Below are 20207 nucleotides of genomic sequence, written 5' to 3' on the forward strand. Positions count from 1 at the left end.
TGAGAGGAGAGTGGGATTAGATTGGGTGGGATATTAAAGGGTGCGGGGAGTGAGGGGAGAGTGGGATTAGACTGGGTGGGGTATTAAAAGGTGCGGGGAGTGAGGGGAGAGTGGGATCTGTACTGAAACAATTTATGGTTGTATTAACAGACCTAAGGGGAAGAAATCAATTTAAATCTGGCACTATTTAAACGTCTCAGTGTTTCACCAACAGCAGTGTTGATTATCCAAGATAAATTATTGCAAAGTTGATTTTAAAGGGAGGACTATGTAAAGAGGCGGCCTGCATCCTCTGGGAATGTGGGTCACAAACCACCCAGTAACATTTTTGATTCAGGAATTCCAGCTGGTTTTGAAAATCCCAATCGACCTGCGTCTGTCACTCTGGCACAGCAACGTTTCGGTGAATCTAATCAATCCAATAAATGTCGTGCAGTAAAATCAAACTGCTAATTCCAGACCCCAAACACACTGTCATTTGATCAGGACAGGGAGCCAAGGATTCGCCGGATGTTTAATCTCACAATTCTGCCTTCCAAAGGTAATTATTTTTGAACAATTGTACTCCTGCTGGATAGACTCTCGCACTAACACAGTGTTTGTTTGCCCAGTCTCCCAGCACAGACTGATCACAACTGCCACATCAAACTTTCGCCACGGGATAATAGATGCACATTTCAAAACTGGATTCCTGAGAGGCTGCAAGCATTGCTGAATCTGGGTGAGCTGCCATCTCACACAAACCCATTCATATCTCATAACATTCTGTAGTATAACCCCGATACTCCGCACATGGCTTGGTTGTGGCACAGTGGGGTAACACTCCCACCGCGGAATCAGTCGGTTATGGGTTCAAACCCCACTCCAGAGTCTTTTGAGCACAAAAATCCACATTGACACTCCCAGTACAGTACTGAGGGAGCGCCGCACTGTCGGAGGGGCAGTACTGAGAGAGCGCTGTACAGAGGGAGTGCTGCACTGTTGGAGGGGCAGTACTGAGGGAGTGTTGCACTGTTGGAGGGGCAGTACTGAGGGAGCGCTGCGCTGTCGGAGGGACAGTACTGAGGGAGCGCTGCACTGTCGGAGGGGCAGTACTGAGGGAGCGCTGCACTGTCGGAGGGACAGTACTGAGGGAGTGCTGCACTGTGGGAGGGGCGGTGCTGAGGGAGCGCTGCACTGTCAGAGGGGCGGTACTGAGGGAGCGCTGCACTGTCGGAGGGGCAGTACTGAGGGAGTGCTGCACTGTCGGAGGGACAGTACTGAGAGAGCGCTGCACTGTCGGAGGGACAGTACTGAGGGAGTGCTGCACTGTGGGAGGGGCGGTACTGAGGGAGCGCTGCACTGTCAGAGGGGCGGTACTGAGGGAGCGCTGCACTGTCAGAGGGGCGGTACTGAGGGAGCGCTGCACTGTCAGAGGGGCGGTACTGAGGGAGCGCTGCACTGTCAGAGGGGCGGTACTGAGGGAGCGCTGCACTGTCGGAGGGACAGTACTGAGGGAGCGCTGCACTGTCAGAGGGGCAGTACTGAGGGAGTGCTGCACTGTCGGAGGGGCAGTACTGAGGGAGTGCTGCACTGTCGGAGGGACAGTACTGAGGGAGTGCTGCACTGTCGGAGGGACAGTACTGAGGGAGCGCTGCACTGTCGGAGGGGCAGTACTGAGGGAGCGCTGCACTGTCGGAGGGACAGTACTGAGGGAGTGCTGCACTGTCGGAGGGGCAGTACTGAGGGAGCGCTGCACTGTCGGAGGGACAGTACTGAGGGAGCGCTGCACTGTCGGAGGGACAGTACTGAGGGAGCGCTGCACTGTCGGAGGGGCAGTACTGAGGGAGCGCTGCACTGTCGAAGGGACAGTACTGAGGGAGCGCTGCACTGTCGGAGGGACAGTACTGAGGGAGCGCTGCACTGTCGGAGGGACAGTACTGAGGGAGCGCTGCACTATCAGAGGTATCGTCTTTCGGATGAGACGTTAAACCGAAGACCTCATCTGCCCTCTCAGGGGGACACAAAAGATCCCAGTGTATCCTGGGGCCAATATTTATCCTTCAACCAACATCACTAAAACAGATCACCTGGTCATTATCTCATTGCTGTTTGTGGGACCTTGCTGTGCACAAATTAGCTGCCGCGTATCTTACATTACAACAGTGACTACCCTTCGAATGTACTTCAGAAACTTGAGCTCATCCTATGCTCTGCTGCCCCGTGTCCTAACTCACACCAAGGCCTGTTCACCCATCACCCCCTGTGCTCGCTGACTTACATTGGCTTCCGGTCCAGTATCACCATGAATTTAAAATTTACATCCTTGTGTTCAAATCCCTCCATGGCCTCCGCGCTCCCCATCTCTGCAATCTCCTCCAGCCCCACAACCCTCCCCGCCCCCCACCTCCGAGATATCTGTACTCTATGCTCAGTGGAAGTCGGAAAGTGATGTGCTCAGTGGGAGCTGTGCAGATAACTTGCACGTTTATCCTTTCCCGCTTTAGTACGTTTAACCTTTTGCTCAGAATTCTGTATGTTCTGTCCATTGATGCAGTGGTACCGGTTCCACATCTGGCAGTGCTCAGCGGAGTGGATATTTGCAGTGACTGACCAATGCAGCAAATGACAGAGCTCTCTCTCACCGACTACATACCGCTGCCCATGGCAAGGCCGATAACTGCTTTGGTCTCTGCCTTTCGTGCGGCTTCCTGGCAGCATACAAGTGAGAACGTTTGTTCAAATGCATCATCATCATAGGCGGTCCCTCGAATCGAGGATGACTTGCTTCCAAGTCAAAAAGTTCACAGGTGTTTCAATGAAGGACCGAAAATTCCAGGTCCCGAACTAAATCCTGAAGGGTGGAAGATGCCTGTGCGTGGATTTTTTTAACGTGGGGTGGCCGTTGCACACCAGCCACCACACGGGCTTGACAGAGCGAGGTCTTGGTCCAGTGGCAAGGATTAACCAAGACGACTGGAGACCAGCTCTGCTGCACGGACCTAGTGCACACACATATCGCACAGTGTGGGCTGGGCCCGTGCTGCCCCTGGGCCCTCGCCGCTCCTGGGCCCCAAACTCACGCCTCTCCTGGGCCCCGATCACCTCCCGCTATAATCTCTCGCTGCTCCTTCGCCCCGACCTCGCCGCTCCTGCTGTACCTGCCCACGCTCCAATCACCGACCTGGATCTTGGTGATGTCCCTTTTCACTGCCGTCGCTCTCCTGCTCCAGCACATGTTGCTCCCTGGAGTGGTACGCCTCCATGCTGCCCCTTCCGCTCCCCAGCTAACCTAGGGATTAGCATAGTAATCCGTAAAAGGAAAGAATTATAGGGCTCTGGGGTAAGAGCGGGAGAGTGGGACTAATTGGTTTGCTCGTTCAAAGAGCCGGCACAGGCAGGATGGGCTGAATAGCCTCCTCCTGTGCCGTTACATTCTAGTTGTAGTAGTCACATAACGTTAGGTGCTGCCCCATTAGGTAATGTTATGCTGACTGGACCAGCCCCAAGTACAGCATCTTTGGAACCTTAAACCACTCACTGTTCCGAACATACAAAAGATAATTCTACACCTGTAACAGAGTGGAGAATAAACTAACGTGGCCCGAATTGAACTCATTCATTCCGCCGACCTCAGTTTTGAGGCACGAATGAACTTTATAAACAAACTGCAGCGCACTGCACAGAATGACAAATTCTTGCAGTTCAGTCGCGGATTTACAGCTGCTCATTGTGTCGCTGTATCGCGATGTGCGCCACTACACGCACACGGTTATGTGCAGTTAGTCGATTTTCAATATCCCAGAGATCTCTCAAAATCTCTATCCTTGCAATTCACAAAAATTTCCCCAGCCCCTCTCCTTAAGGTTCCAAACATGCGAGGAATTTGAAGCAAAGAATGACGGTGTCTGATTTTCATTCCCTCCTGACATCTGTATATCCGAGGGCAGCAGCAATACATCAGAGGAGCTTTGCAGCATTGGAATTCCTGGCGTCCCAGCCAGGAACAGACCATGGCACGAGGTTAGGACCCAGGGTGGCCTGCTTTGGACCACAGACCTTCAAACTCGGCCTTCTTTCCTTTTCAAATACTGAAAGTAAAGGCTGTTAAATAAAGCATAAGAGATCCTTAGCTTTGGGTTCGAGGCCCACTCCAGAGACTTGAGCACAAAAATCTAGGCTGACACTCCAGGGCAGTACTGAGGGAGCGCTGCACTGTCGGAGGGGCAGTGCTGAGGGAGCACTGCACTGTCGGAGGGGCAGTACTGAGGGAGCACTGCACTGTCGGAGGGGCAGTACTGAGGGAGCGCTGCACTGTCGGAGGGGCAGTACTCCACTGCACTGTCGGAGGGGCAGTGCTGAGGAAGCGCTGCACTGTCAGAGGGGCAGTACTGAGGGAGTGCTGCACTGTCGGAGGGGCAGTACTGAGAGACCGCTGCACTGTCGGAGGGGCAGTACTGAGAGACCGCTGCACTGTCGGAGGGGCAGTACTGAGGGAGCGCTGCACTGTCGGAGGGGCAGTACTGAGGGATTGCTGCACTGTCGGAGGGGCAGTGCTGCACTGTCGCAGGGGCAGTGCTGAGGGAGCGCTGCACTGTCGGAGGGGCAGTACTGAGGGAGCGCTGCACTGTCGGAGGGGCAGTACTGAGGGAGCGCTGCACTGTCGGAGGGGCAGTACTGAGGGAGCGCTGCACTGTCGGAGGGGCAGTACTGAGGGAGCGCTGCACTGTCGGAGGGGCAGTGCTGAGGGAGCGCTGCACTGTCGGAGGGGCAGTGCTGAGGGAGTGCTGAACTGTTGGAGGGGCATTACTGAGGGAACTCTGCACTGTCAGAGGGGCAGTACTGAGGGAGTGCCGCACTGTCGGAGGTGCCGTCTTTTGGATGAAACATTAAACTGAGGCAATGTCTGCTCTCTCAAGTGGATGTAAAAGATGCCGTGGCACTATTCGAAGAAGAGCAGGGGAGTTATCCCCGGTATCCTGGCAAATATTTATCTCACAACCAATATCACCAAATCAGATTATCTGGTCATTATCACATGGCTGTTTGTGGGAGATTGCTGTGCGCAAATTGGTTGCCGAGTTTCCTATGTTACAACAGTGGCAACACTTCAAAAAGTACTTACTTGGCTTAAGGTGCCTTGGGGCATCTGGATCTGGTGGTTGTGAAAGGCGCTACAGAAATGCAAGTTTGTCATTCTTATAAACAGAGGCATAGAGTACAAAAGCAAGGAGGTTGTGCTAAACCTTTATGAAACACTGGTTCGGCTGCAGCTGGAGAATTGTGTCCAATTCAGGGCACCACACTGTCGGAAGGATGTCAGGGCCTTGGAGAGGGTGCAGAGGGGATTTACTGGAATGGTTCCAGGGATGAGGGACTTCAGTTACGTGGATAGGCTGGAGAAGCTGGGGCTGTTCTCCTGAGAGCAGAGGGGAGTTTTGAAGTGTTTAAAATTAGGAAGGGTTTTGATAGAGTAAATGAGGAGAACCTGTTTCCAGTGGCAGGAGGGTCAGTAACCAGAGGATACAGATTTAAGATCATTGGCAAAAGACGGGAAAGGAGGAGAATTTTTGTACACAGCGAGTTGTGATGATCAGGAACGCGCTGCCTGAAAGGGCGGTGGAAGCAGATTAAATGGTAACTTTCAAAAGGGAATGTTATAAATACTTGAAGAAGATAAATTTTCAGGGCTGTGGGGAAAGAGAAGAGTGGGACTAACTAGATCGCTCTTGAAATGAGCCAGCACAAGTACGATGGGCAGTATGGCTTCCTCCTGTGCTGTATCGTTCTAAGATTCTCTGAATGGCTCACCATAACCCGGCAGACACATTCACAAAGGACAGCCAGGTGTGTAAACAGAGCAGTCAAAACACGACTGTTGGGATTATTTCAGGGCACATTACCTTCGAAATGCCAAACAAAACAGCCCCTGTGCACATCCAAGACTTTGCAACTTTGCCAAACTCCAGAGGTTCAATGTCATCATGTTGCTTTTCTCAGCTTGAAAGGGTGTTTGTCTGAACCCAGGTCTGACCCAGTATCTGAGGATGAGCTGTACAATCGGTCTCTCGCCAACACCAACTGCTTTTCCCTGCTATTTTACTTTTGAGGAAACAAAATGGAACGCCCAAAGGCCTTTTAACGATTGCCAGTATCGACTTGCCCCCTCCCCACAAAATAGCGCTGAGAGAAGTTGGACCAGTCTGACCTTCGTGGTCTTTACCTGCCTGGGGAGGGCAGCAGGAAAGGTGGAGCCTCTCCATTTTCTGCACTCTTGCTGCAACCAGCATCCAAGGGTTGAGGAACCCTTTAAAAGAATCATTTCACCTGCAGAGAGGATCCTGAGCGCTCCACAGTGAAGGAGACGGGATCCTCGCTGTAATGTACCAGTTGAAGGATCACACACAGAATGCTTGCTTTACTGTCACAACTCAAGGTGCAAGAAAGGTCTGGCTAATGGTAGAAAGGTTCTGGTTCAATGCCACAGCTCAAGGGTGGCAGCAGCTGAGAAGATCATCATCATCATCGGCAGTCCCTCGGAATCGAGGAAGACTGGCTTCCACTCTTAAAATGAGTCCTTAGGTGGCTGAATAGTCCAATACGAGAGCCACAGTCCCTGTCACAGGTGGGACAGATAGTGGTTGTGGGTAAGGGGAGGGTGGGACAGGTTTGCCGCACGCTCTTTCCGCTGCCTGCGCTTGATTTCTGCATGCTCTCGGCGATGAGACTCGAGGTGCTCAGCGCCCTCCCGGATGCACTTCCTCCACTTAGGGCGGTCTTTGGCCAGGGACTCCCAGGGACTTTGGCTAGGGACTATACCCATGTAACGTGTTTCACTCCCTGCACCTGCCCTCTCCGAGTGAGATCGCTAAAGTTAATGCTATGTTGGGGAAGATTTGTGCTGTGGCCAGCTCACGGGGAACCGAGTGCGGGCACACTCACATCACGCTGAGCCTTGCATCCAGCACAGGGCCGGCACTTTCATCCCATCCGGTGCCAGAGATGAAAGATCTGCCTGACGATCCGCTGGACCATCCAGTCCGTTTTCAGGGGCCCCCGTCTATTTTTAATTTTAAAAGGAGTAAATCATGGATGACATTGCAATGACATTTTCTTGAACATTTCACCGGGTCTCTCATTCGATGAAAAATCAGAGGCAGTATCGGCAAAAGGGGGGTGAACTTGGTCTTTGTGGGGGGGGGGGGGGGGGGACAGGAGTGCGGCAGAGGCCAATAGCCAATCAGCGGCTATGTCTTACCCCCAATCCCCCCGCCCCCCAGCCCACCAAATAAATCAATAGAAAATAAATACGGACGGGCTGAACAGGCTGGGGCTCATTTCCCTAGAACAGAGACTGAGAGGTGACCCGATAGAGATCCTTAAAATTCTGAAAGGGTTCGACAGGAGGAGGTTTTTCCACTTGTGGGGGAGACCAGAACTAGGGGCCATCAATATCAGATAGTCACTAATAAATCCAATCAGGAATTCAGGAGAAACTCCTTTACCCAGAGAGTGGTGAGAATGTGGAACTCGCTGCCACAGGGAGTGGTTGAGGTGAATTTAAGGGGAAACTAAATAAAGGCACGGGGAGAAAGGAATAGAAGGATATGTTGATGGAGAGGTGTGGGAGGAGTCTGGTGTGGAGTATAATTGTATGTAAGACGGAGTGGGGGCCGGGGGCCGGGGGAGCGATTCGCCATCAGTTTCGAGTCACGCCCCCGCCCCGCCCAATTTCAACCCATTGTGTTGCTGGATAATAATATCTGAACCCCAGACTGTTCACTCTCACATTACTGACCCGGGCACTGATTCACTCGGGGTGAACACTGTTCCTCGTTGTTAGTTCGATGCATTCTATAACGAGTACAGTTAGCCTCAACGCTCAAACTATGAAGCACGTGTGAATGAAGTAAAACTGTGACCTCCGTTTGTTTTGATTTCGAATATCAGCACAGCGGGTTCTGGCACTGATGAGTGGCAGTCGCTGCAAGTGGACTGGAAAATATAATCTCCGTCTCCATGCACCAAGCTGCAGAGGCCCGTCTGTCAGTCCATTGTAACCCCTTATCCCTGGCACCAGGATCTTACAGGAGACAAGTATGCAGCCAATCACTGAGAGCATCTTACTTGGGCTCGGACAAGGATTGAGATCCAACCTGAGGCTGTCCTGCATTGCCCAGTGCTGCGCATCAACTCAAAGTGGTCAGATATCAGGTCCAGTGCAGCAACACTTTCATTGACTGCCATCTTGTATGTTGACACAGTGCGACTGACAATCTGGTGAGCAGACCTTCTTGTTGCATTTCGCAATCTTTCCAGCCAGACACTGGAATGAAACTTCAAGCCAATCAAACGTTAAACTTTAAACGCTTCTTCCCTTTGCAATAACCATTTACAACGAGTTCTACTGGGTAAGTGTGGAAGGTGCTGATGTGTATAAGTTTTGCTCGTTTACACCGATGCTAAAGTGTGTCGTCTCGGCTCTGGAACTCCCTCCTATAACCCTCCCAGATCTCTGAGTCCCTCCAATTCTGGCCGCTTGCGCATCCCTAACTTTAATCATTCCACCATCGGCGGCCGTGCCTTCAGCTGTCTGGGCCCTAAGCTCTGGAATTCCCTCCCGAAACCTCTCCGCCTCTCTCCCCTCCTTTAAGACGCTCCTTAAAACCAACCTCTTTGACCAAACTTTTGGTCGCCTGCCCTCATATCCCATGTGGCTTGGTGTCAGATTGTGTTGGATTTATGCTCCTGTGTCGTGCCTTGGGGCGTTTTACTACGTTAAAGGCGCTATATAAATGCAAGTTGATGGTGTCAGAAAATCTAGGCTGAGATCTGCTTACCTGTGCATCTGAAGTTGCACTTGATCCATAATGATCAGAATGCAAGGTAGGCGGAGTTGGGAATGGTCCGGGGAATGTCGGGAACGGGCTCAATCCTTCCACAGGCGGGGGTGGTGGAGGAAATTCACCTGTAGACAAAACAAAGGAAATTTAAATGGCCAACGATCCGACAGAATGCAGTGTAGCAACTAATTACACAACACATCGCTCGCATGCCACACAGAAAGCAGGCCCTCTGCCCTAACCTATCAGTCAATAAGCAGGGTTTCAGAAAGGGAAGGTGCTTTTCTGCTATTTCGTCCACAGTTCACTGCTCTCCGTTACCCTCGGCCTCTCTCAGGGCTGGAAATTCGGTTGGTTAGCACCACCCGTCAATGCCCCCGAGGGGTGTTAGTGGAGTGCTCAGCGCCTCCTGTCCGAGCGACATGCTGTCAGCACCTGCCGCGAACATCAGTGAAGGTTTAGTGGCGGCAATGACAGCGTGCGCTGCGCTCGTTAGCCCCGCCCACTCAGTGATGTCACCAAGTGTGCAACGTCCCGTGTTTGCAAAATTCACTCTTTGGCCTGCGGTAGCGCCTGCCACTGAGAATGGACAGGGAAAGCAGTCGGCCCAGCAACGATCCTGGGGCCATGTCGCCCGGGGTGCAAGGTAAGGGCTGAAATTTCACTTTTTCAACTTGTATTAATTTGTTGCAGCAGCGGGGAAGTGTGGGTGAAGAAACTTGAATTTTCAACAGGATTTTCTTTTCACCTTTCGCCACGAAGATCCCAGCATCATAGTGCCAAACATTGAGAAGGCCTCCTGCGCTATCGCTCCGTTAGCGCCCAAGGAGGAGCGTGGAACGCTTCCCTTAACGTTGCACTCTCCTCTTGGGGCGATACAACTGGATATCCCACTGTGAGGCGGTAAACATCAGCCGGTGCTATAGGTAATGCCCCGGCACGTCACCGCGGGCGGGCGGCACCGGATTTCTAGCCCTGTGTCTTTATTTCTATTTATCCTGAGGTCAAGTCCCCTCCAGAGACTTGCGTCCCTTATCTAGACTGACAATCACAGCACAGAACTGAGGGTGTACTGCACTGTCGGAAGGGCAGTACTGAGGGAGCACCTCACTGTCGGAGGGGCAGTACTGAGGGGGTGCGGCACTGTCGGAAGGGCAGTACTGAGGGAGCTGCACTGTCGGAAGGGCAGTACTGAGGGAGCACCTCACTGTCGGAGAGGCAGTACTGAGGGAGCACCTCACTGTCGGAGGGGCAGTACTGAGGGAGTGCTGCACTGTCAGAGGGGCAGTACTGAGGGACTGCTGCACTGTCGGAGGAGCAGTACTGAGGGAGTGCGGCACTGTCGGAGGGGCAGTACTGAGGGAGCGTCGCACTCTCAGAGGAGCAGTACTGAGGGAGTGCGGCACTGTCAGAGGGGCAGTACTGAGGGAGTGCCGCACTGTCAGAGGGACAGTACTGAGGGTGACTCGGCCTGTGTCAGTGAGAAGGATGGGGAAGCGGTAACCACAGGAACCCACTGCCCTTGGTGCAAGGAACAGTCTTGTGTGATTGCCAGCACATTACAGAACTACCTGTGTTACACAGACAGGACCCCTTTTCTTGTCCTGTGTGGGCTGTGATTCAAAACGGTGCAAAAATAAAATGCTCAAGGTATCCAGAATTAAAATATCTCCCAGCGTATGGTTCCTGTTAAAATCCAATATAAACAACTAACAACAAGAGGTGAAGTTTCCGCAGCTTCAGTCACTACACATTCAGAGGGACAGACGTGTATTTATACAACACCTCCCCAATTCCCTCAGAATCCTCCAAACACTCCGCCTATTTGGAAAGACTTTGAAGATCTGTGACTGTTATTCTGTAGGCAAATGGTGAAGGAACATTCTTCACATCAAGATCCTCGAAACAGCGATGAGATGAATGGCCAGTGAAAGGTGTTTGTGTTGCTTTTGGTCGATGAAGGAATGTTGGTGGGGAACGCCAGGAGAACACCCTGTTCCTCTTCGATTCGTGGCGTGGGATCGAACTGCAACCACCAAACAGACAGGCAGCTCCTGCCAATCCTCGCTCCTTCACAGTTCCAGCTTTCCCAACCAGGAATAATCTGTCCCCCTTCCTCCTCACCATCAGTCCCTCACAATGAGCTGCCCGCCACTCAGGCTCAGAGCAGAGACACCAGACAGAGGCACTCAGTGTCACCCCACCAACTGCAGCCAAAAGCCAAACTTGCTTTGGGAAAAAGGGATGGTAATAAACAACACAACCTCCCAGAGAGTGAAATTCCTTTCGGGAAGCTGAGTCGGCAATTGTTTGGGAGGTCGGAGACAGAGAGTGGAGATAAAGGGAAGGTTCTCTGATTGGGATGTGAGGAGTGAGGTTCTCCAGGGATCTATACCAGGGCTCTGCTTTTCACCGTGATATTAATGGCCTGGTCAAAGGTATAGAAAGTTGTGTATCTAACTTTACAGACAACATTAGTTGCTCTGTATTTATTGAATGCTTTTAACGACTTTGATTAGATCACCCCTCCAACCTTCGAAACTCCAGGGCACACGAACCAAGTCTATGCAACCTGCCCTGCTAATATATCCCTGGCCAGTGTTGCACTGTCCCTTCCTTTATTAGTCAGGGCACCTCTTTCTTTGGCTGGACATCCATTTTCATTTCTACTTTCGCCTCTGTGAAGTGCTGCCAGACGGTTTTCTACATTAACATGCTGCATAAAAGCAAGTGTTCTTTGCTGCTGAACATCTCTGTAGCTGGGGTTTTTTGTTTGCAATAGCTGGGCATTTGCAAGAGTTTTCTCCTGCGTTTAAATATAGAACGTGGTAAGTAAATACTTGGTGAAACGCAAAACCTCCCGAGAGGGAAGAATCTTCTGTTAATCATAAATATTGCAGAGGAACCTGAAACACGCAAAGGCTGAGAGAGTCCGAGTTCACCGGCGATCCCAACACCTTAGCACACCACGTCCGGGAGGCCAAGCAACGCAGTGGCATCTGCACTGATCTTCTTGGTCACTGCTTTGTCTGGTTTGAGATTTCTGGCCCAGAGCGTGCAGTAGCCCAGCAGACCTGGTACTGGGAGGCATCGTCGCTGGGTCAATTTCCTGGAATTACCTCCCTAACAGCACTGTGGGAGCACCGTCACCACATGGACTGCAGCGGTTCAAGGTGGCGGCTCACCACCACCTTCTCAAGGGGCAGTTAGGAAAGGGCAATAAATGCCGGCCTTGCCAGCCGTAATGCATACACCTGTGAGTATGCTCACAGGTTTGCAGAGCTGTTGAGTTGTGAGTGGCTTAGCCAGCCACGCGATGTTCCCAAGACTCAATAAAACCCCAGCCAGTTGGGTTCGGGGGATCCACGATGAGGCAGGTGGTTGTGAGCCTGGTGGATGAACTGGTAAGGTGCAGTGTGATTGTTAAACCTCGATGAGTATGCTCACAGGTGCACACATTACACCACAACGCTCACAACCAGGGAATGAATATTAAAAATATGTACCCTCATCAATACCAAAATGGTGCATTGGAGTTGACATTAGTAAAGCTGAGGGCTGAGCCGTCACTGGTGTTGGTATACATACTGGTCTTACATTGTATTCCTGCAGCAGCACGCGCTGCTCCCTGCAGTGGTATGCCACCGCACGCTGCTCCCTCTAATGGCCCCGGCCTGCTGCTTGATGGCTGCGAAGCCAGGTCGCTGATTGCAATGCGGGCAGGCACAACAGCGGGGAGGCGAAGGAGCGGCAAGAGTTTGTAGATGGATGTGACCGGGGCCCAGGCGAGGCGTGAGTTTGGGACTCAGAAGAGGCGAGGGCCCAGGGGCAGCACGGGCCCAGCCCACACTGCAATATGTGTGCGCACTAGGACCGTGCAGCAGAGCTGGTCTCTAGTCGTCTTGGGTAATCCTTGCCACTGGACCAAGACCTCGCTCTGTCAAGCCCGTGTGGTGGCTGGTGTGCAACGGTAAACACACGTTAAAAAAATCCACGCACAGGCATCTTCCGCCCTTCAACATGCAGATCGGGATCTGGAACATTGAAACACCTGTGAACTCATGCCTTTTTGGCGTGGAAGCAAGTCATCCTCGCTTCGAGGGACCGCCTATGATGATGATGACATTGTATTTACACCACAGGAACAGTCCATCCGATCCATGCCGGTGTTTATACTCCACACCAGCCTCCTCCAACCCTCTACATCTCACCCCATCACCCTATCCTTCTATCCTTTTCTCCCTCATGGGTTTATCCAGCTTCCCCTTAAATGCATCGATACTATTCACCTCGACCACTCCCTGTGGCAGCGAGTTCCGCATTCTCACCGCGCTCTGGGTAAAGAAGTTTCTCCTGAATTCCCCATTGGATTTATTAGTGACTATCTGATATTTATGGCCCCGAGTTCTGTTCTCCCCTGCATATGGAAACATCTTCTCTATGTCGACCCTATAAAACCCTATCCATAATCTGAAAGACCTCTATCAGGACACCTCAGCTTTCTGTGTTCCAGAGCAAAGAGGCTCCTTTTCTCCCTTCCCCATCTTTCCTGAATACTTTGTAGCCATACAATCATAGAAACCGACAGTCCCACACTCCCGCTTTGTGTCCGTAACCCCGGACGTTCCCCATCCCCAACTCCCTGTAGCACTATGGATGGAATCAGTTTCCACCACCTCACACACAGAGTGTTCCACATCCCCACAACTCTCCGAGTGAAAACATTTCTCCCCCCCCCCTCCCTCCCGCCCCGATCCTTTGCCGATGATTTTGAATCTCTGACCTCTGGTTATTGAGCCACCCGCCCTGAGGGAATAGTTTCTCTCGATCTACTCGATCAAAACCTCTCATCGCCTTGCAAACCTCGATTAGGTCACCTCTTCACCTTCTCTGTTCCAAGGAGAACAGTCCGAACTTTTCCAACCTTTCCTCATAACTGAAGTCCCTCATCCCAGGTAACATCCCAGGTAACATCCTGTAAACATCCCAGTAAACCCCCGTTGGACCCTTTCTAAGGCTGTGACATCTTTCCTGAAGTCTGGTGCCCAGAATTACCCACAATGCTCCAGCTGAGGCCTAACCAGTGAGTTATAATGTCCCAGCATGATCTCTCTTTGCTTTTAAATTCTATTCCTCTATTTATAAACACAAGTAACCCATAAGCTGCTTTAAGCACCTTATCAACTTGCCCGGCCACCTTTAAGGATTTGTGTACATGGACACCAAGGTCTCTCTGCTCATCTACACTTTTCACAATTGTGCCATTTCTAGTATCCTGACTTTCCATATTAATCCTCCCAAAGTTCATACTTCACACTTCTCCACAGTAAACTGCATCTGCCGCGCTTCTGCCCGTTTCACCGTCCTGTCCATCATCCTGAAGCCTGTAATTATCCTCATCACTATCTACTACATTGGCAAGTTTTGTATCATCTACAAACTTTATATTGCTGCTCCCTACACCAGAGTCTAGGTCGTTTATAAACATTGAAAAGAGTGATGGACCCAAAACTGACCCTTGGGGAACACCACGGCAAACCAGCTCCCAGTGTGAAGAACTATCACCCACCACCACCCTGTGCTTCCTGCCACGGAGCCCATTCCGTATCCACACCACACTTTCCCTCTAACTCCACGGGCTTCCATCCTCTTCATAAGCCTCCTGAGTGGCACTTCGTCGAGAGCCTTCCGAAAGTCCATATACACGACATCCGCCGCACTACCTTGATCAACCCTCTCTGTTACTTCATCAAAGATTTCAATCCAGTTAGTCAGACACTATTTACCTGTAAAAAAACCATTCTGGCTCTCCTTGATTAATCTTTCCAAATGAAAGTTTATTTTGTCCCTGATAATGGTTTCCAATAACTTCCGCACCACCGATGTTAGCCAGGGATATTAAGTTCCTAATTCTCCCCTTCTTTGAGCCAGCTCTCTGTTATTGCCAGTATATCATAGTCCTTGTGCCTGCAGCTCACAAACCCTAGTTACCACACTGCATGCATTTACACACATGCACTCCAAAGCCACCTTACACTGCCTCGCATTCGGCCCCTGTCTGATCCCTCCTATTCCTGAACTAATCTTTACTCTAGTGCTTGCCTCTCACAGTCCTCTGAACCTTGCTTCTTCTCCTCTCTAATGTTTCAACCGGCTGCTGATACCCATGCCAAATTAGTTTAAGCCCTGCCTTCAGCACTAGTTAACCTGCCTATAAGTACGTTGATCCCGGCTCTGTTGAGGTGCAACCCACCCATCTTCAACAGGTTCCTCCTGCCCCAGAACCGGTCCCAATACCTCAGCAATCTGAAGCCCTCCCTCCTGCACCATTTCTCCAGCCACGTGTGAACCTGTCTTACTTACCCTACTATTCCTATCCTCATCATCATCATCATAGGCGGTCCCTCGGAATGAGGATGACTTGCTTCCACTCCAAAAAAGGGATGAGTTCACAGGTGTTTCAATGAAGGACCTAATATTCCAGGTCCTGAACTACATCCTGAAGGGTGGAAGATGCCTGTGCGTGGATTTTTTTAACGTGTGGTGGCCGTTGCACACCAGCCACCACACGGGCTTGACAGAGCGAGGTCTTGGTCCAGTGGCAAGGGTTATCCAAGACGACTGGGACCTGCTCTGCTGCACGGACCTAGTGCGCACACACTCATTCGCACGGGGGACTCAGAGAATGCTACCTTTGAGGTCCTGCTTTTTAATTTCCTCCCAAGCTTCTGAAACTCTGACTGCAGGATCTCATCCCTTTTCCTTCCGATGTCATTGGTTCCCACCTGGACCATGACTTCTGGCTGCTCCCCTCCCTCCCAGCAGAATGCCCTGCACCCTCTCAGTGATGCCCCTCACCATGGCACCAGGAAGGCAACAAACCAGGTGGGTCTCACATCGGCGGTTGCAGAAACGCCAAACCGTACATTCGTTGCAAGGACGAACTGTCTATTCAAACAGATTGCATATTGTGATGCCTAAGAAAGGGAGAGAGAAGTTCGTGCGTGAGTTACACAGCACACATCCTGGTATAGTGAAGACGAAGGCCATCGCCAGGTCCCATGTGTGGTGGCCAGGAATTGATTCTGAGCTGGAAGCATGCGTGCATCAGTGCAACACTTGCATGCAGCTCAGCAAAGCACCAGCGGAATCGCCGCTGAGTCTGTGGTCATGGCCATCCAAACCCTGGTCCAAGATCCATGTAGATTTTGACGGTCCCTTCCTGGGCAAGATGTTTTTAGTGGTGGTGGATGCTTATTCGAAGTGGATAGAATGCATAATCATGTCATCCAGCACGTCCATGGCAACCATAGAGAATCTCAATGTCATGTTCGCGACACGTGGTCTGCCTGATATAGTGGGGAGCGACAATGGGTCGTGCTTCACCAGTCAGGTATTTCAGGAGTTTGTAAAACTTAACGCATAAAACATGTAAGGTCAGCACCGTTCAAACCTGTGTCCAACAGGCAAGCAGAATGTGCAGTACAAATGATCAAAGCATGAGGAGAGTAACCCAAGGGTCACTGCAGACCCACTTGTCTTGCATACTGCTGAGTTACAGGACAAAACCCCACACACTCACAGGGGTCTCGCCTGCTGAACTCATGATGAAAAAGAGGTCTTAAGACCAAGTTATCTCTTGTACACCCGGATTTAAGTAATCATGTTGAATACAGAAGACAGAGTCAACAAGGGTACCACGATCGCGCAACTGTGTCACGCGAGATTTCTGTTAATGATCCAGTATATGTGTTGAATTATGGTCAGGGTCCCAAATGGATCGCTGGTATGATCATGGCCAAGGAGGGCAACAGAGTATTTGTTATTAAGCTCAAGAATGGGCAAACTTGCAGGAAACACATGGATCAGACAAAGCTGAGGCACACAGACGAGCCAGAATCGGACGAAGAAACCGTCGACGACCAACCAACCTACCAGCAGCCTTCAGTGGACTCAAGGGTCATCAGTGAATCCGGAATTTCCATCACGGACTTGTTCAATAAAAATGGACTTGTAATTCCTGACATGGCCACTGCCACCCCCAACAAGTCAGTCATCCAGCCATCAGCCACAACAGACTCCGCACATTCACCCAAGGCCGGAATCGAACTGAGACGGTCAACCCGGGAGCGTAAAGCACTGGTCCGTCTCAACCTGTGAAAGACTGTGATAAGATCTCAGAGGAGGGTATTGTCATGTATGTACATGCTGTTTGTAGCCACCAGATGGTGTCATTGTTGGAGGCCACTGAGCAGCACGCTTATAAAAGGCGTACTTGTGCAGCTACAGGGAGAAGGCAAAAAAGAAGTAGAAAGAAATCAAAAGGTGACGTCACAGCCAAGAGGGTAAGTGATTGGCTGGTGATTGGTGAGTAGTTTTTCTTTTTTCTCTTCTATATCAGTGAGTAACTTTTAACACTGTTGTTGCCAATTTAAGTGTATATAAGGGTTAAGTCATGGCAGGAGAGCTCGGTCGGGTGTTATGCTCCTCCTGTACCATGTGGGAACTCAGGGACACTTCCGGTGTCCCTGACGATTACGTGTGCGGGAAGTGTATCCGCCTCCAGCTCCTGACAGACCGCGTTGCGGAGTTGGAGCTGAGGGTGGATTCACTCTGGAGCATCCACGATGCTGAGAATGACGTGAGTATCACGTGTAGCGAGTTGGTCGTACCACAGGGAAAGGGTCCACAGCCAGATAGGGAATGGAAGACCAACAGGAAGAGCAGTGCAAGGAAGGTAGTGCAGGAGTCCCCTGTGGTCATCCCCCTGCAAAACAGATACACTGCTTTGGGTACTGTTGAGGGGGATGACTCATCAGGGGAGGGCAGCAGCAGCCAAGTTCATGGCACCGTGGCTGGCTCTGCTGCACAGGAGGGCAGGAAAAAGAGTGGGAGAGCAATAGTGATTGGGGATTCAATGGTGAGGGGAATAGATAGGCGTTTCTGCGGCCGCAACCGAGACTCCAGGATGGTATGTTGCCTCCCTGGTGCAAGGGTCAAGGATGTCTCGGAGCGGGTGCAGGACATTCTAAAAAGGGAGGGAGAACAGCCAGTTGTCGTGGTGCACATTGGTACCAACGACATAGGTAAAAAGAGGGATGAGGTCCTACGAAACGAATTTAAGGAGCTAGGAGCTAAATTAAAAAGTAGGACCTCAAAAGTAGTAATCTCGGGATTGCTACCAGTGCCACGTGATAGTCAGAGTAGGAATCGCAGGATAGCGCAGATGAATACGTGGCTTGAGCAGTGGTGCAACAGGGAGGGATTCAAATTCCTGGGGCATTGGAACCGGTTCTGGGGGAGGTGGGACCAGTACAAACCGGACGGTCTGCACCTGGGCAGGACCGGAACCAATGTCCTAGGGGGAGTGTTTGCTAGTGCTGTTGGGAGGATTTAAACTGATATGGCAGGGGGATGGGAACCAATGCAGGGAGACAGAGGAAAACAAAAAGGAGGCAAAAGCAAAAGACAAAAAGGAGATGAGGAAAAGTGGAGGGCAGAGAAACCCAAGGCAAAGAACAAAAAGGGCCACTGTACAGCAAAATTCTAAAAGGACAAAGGGTGTTAAAAGAACAAGCCTGAAGGCTTTGTGTCTTAATGCAAGGAGTATCCGCAATAAAGTGGATGAATTAACTGTGCAAATAGATGTTAACAAATATGATGTGATTGGGATTACGGAGACGTGGCTCCAAGATGATCAGGGCTGGGAACTCAACATCCAGGGGCATTCAACATTCAGGAAAGATAGAATAAAAGGAAAAGGAGGTGGGGTAGCATTGCTGGTTAAGGAGCAAATTAAGGCAATAGTTCGGAAGGACATTAGCTTGGATGATGTGGAATCTATATGGGTAGAGCTGCAGAATACCAAAGGACAAAAAACGTTAGTGGGAGTTGTGTACAGACCTCCAAACAGTAGTAGTGATGTTGGGGAGGGCATCAAACATGAAATTAGGGGTGCGTGCAATAAAGGTGCAGCAGTTATAATGGGTGACTTTAATATGCACATAGATTGGGTTAACCAAACTGGAAGCAATACGGTAGAGGAGGATTTCCTGGAGTGCACAAGGGATGGTTTTTTAGACCAATATGTCGAGGAACCAACTAGGGGGGAGGCCATCTTAGACTGGGTGTTGTGTAATGAGAGAGGATTAATTAGCAATCTCGTTGTGCGAGGCCCCTTGGGGAAGAGTGACCATAATATGGTGGAATTCTGCATTAGGATGGAGAATGAAACAGTTAATTCAGAGACCATGGTCCAGAACTTAAAGAAGGGTAACTTTGAAGGTATGAGGCGTGAATTGGCTAGGATAGATTGGCGAATGATACTGAAGGGGTTGACTGTGGATGGGCAATGGCAGACATTTAGAGACCGCATGGATGAACTACAACAATTGTACATTCCTGTCTGTCGTAAAAATAAAAAAGGGAAGGTGGCTCAACCGTGGCTATCAAGGGAAATCAGGGATAGCATTAAAGCCAAGGAAGTGGCATACAAATTGGCCAGAAATAGCAGAGAACCCGGGGACTGGGAGAAATTTAGAACTCAGCAGAGGAGGACAAAGGGTTTGATTAGGGCAGGGAAAATGGAGTACGAGAAGAAGCTTGCAGGGAACATTAAGACGGATTGCAAAAGTTTCTATAGATATGTAAAGAGAAAAAGGTTAGTAAAGACAAACGTAGGTCCCCTGCAGTCAGAATCAGGGGAAGTCATAACGGGGAACAAAGAAATGGCGGACCAATTGAACAAGTACTTTGGTTCGGTATTCACTGAGGAGGACACAAACAACCTTCCGGATATAAAAGGGGTCGGAGGGTCTAGTAAGGAGGAGGAACTGAGGGAAATCCTTATTAGCCGGGAAATTGTGTTGGGGAAATTGATAGGATTGAAGGCCGATAAATCCCCAGGGCCTGATGGACTGCATCCCAGAGTACTTAAGGAGGTGGCCTTGGAAATAGTGGATGCATTGACAGTCATTTTCCAACATTCCATTGACTCTGGATCAGTTCTTATGGAGTGGAGGGTAGCCAATGTAACCCCACTTTTTAAAAAAGGAGGGAGAGAGAAAACAGGAAATTACAGACCGGTCAGCCTGACATCGGTAGTGGGTAAAATGATGGAATCAATTATTAAGGATGTCATCGCAGTGCATTTGGAAAGAGGTAATATGATAGGTCCAAGTCAGCATGGATTTGTGAAAGGGAAATCATGCTTGACAAATCTTCTGGAATTTTTTGAGGATGTTTCCAGTAGAGTGGACAAGGGAGAACCAGTCGATGTGGTATATTTGGACTTTCAGAAGGCTTTCGACAAGGTCCCACACAAGAGATTAATGTGCAAAGTTAAAGCACATGGGATTGGGGGTAGTGTGCTGACATGGATTGAGA

At 50.5% G+C, this 20207-nt stretch overlaps 1 protein-coding gene across 6 annotated transcripts in view; it reads right to left on the bottom strand.

Annotated features, from left to right (window-relative positions):
* lpp (LIM domain containing preferred translocation partner in lipoma) overlaps positions 1–20207 on the bottom strand; it is a 487813-nt gene that overhangs the window by 163968 nt on the left and 303638 nt on the right. For all 6 annotated transcript variants that reach the window (XM_070883830.1, XM_070883835.1, XM_070883832.1 and 3 more), the window contains one exon: positions 8820–8947. In XM_070883830.1, the coding sequence (XP_070739931.1) occupies positions 8820–8947 (128 nt within the window). The remainder of the gene's footprint in view (positions 1–8819; positions 8948–20207) is intronic.

The sequence above is a fragment of the Pristiophorus japonicus genome, chromosome 6 (genome assembly GCF_044704955.1).
Source record: "Pristiophorus japonicus isolate sPriJap1 chromosome 6, sPriJap1.hap1, whole genome shotgun sequence".
NCBI classification, from domain to species: domain Eukaryota; kingdom Metazoa; phylum Chordata; class Chondrichthyes; family Pristiophoridae; genus Pristiophorus; species Pristiophorus japonicus.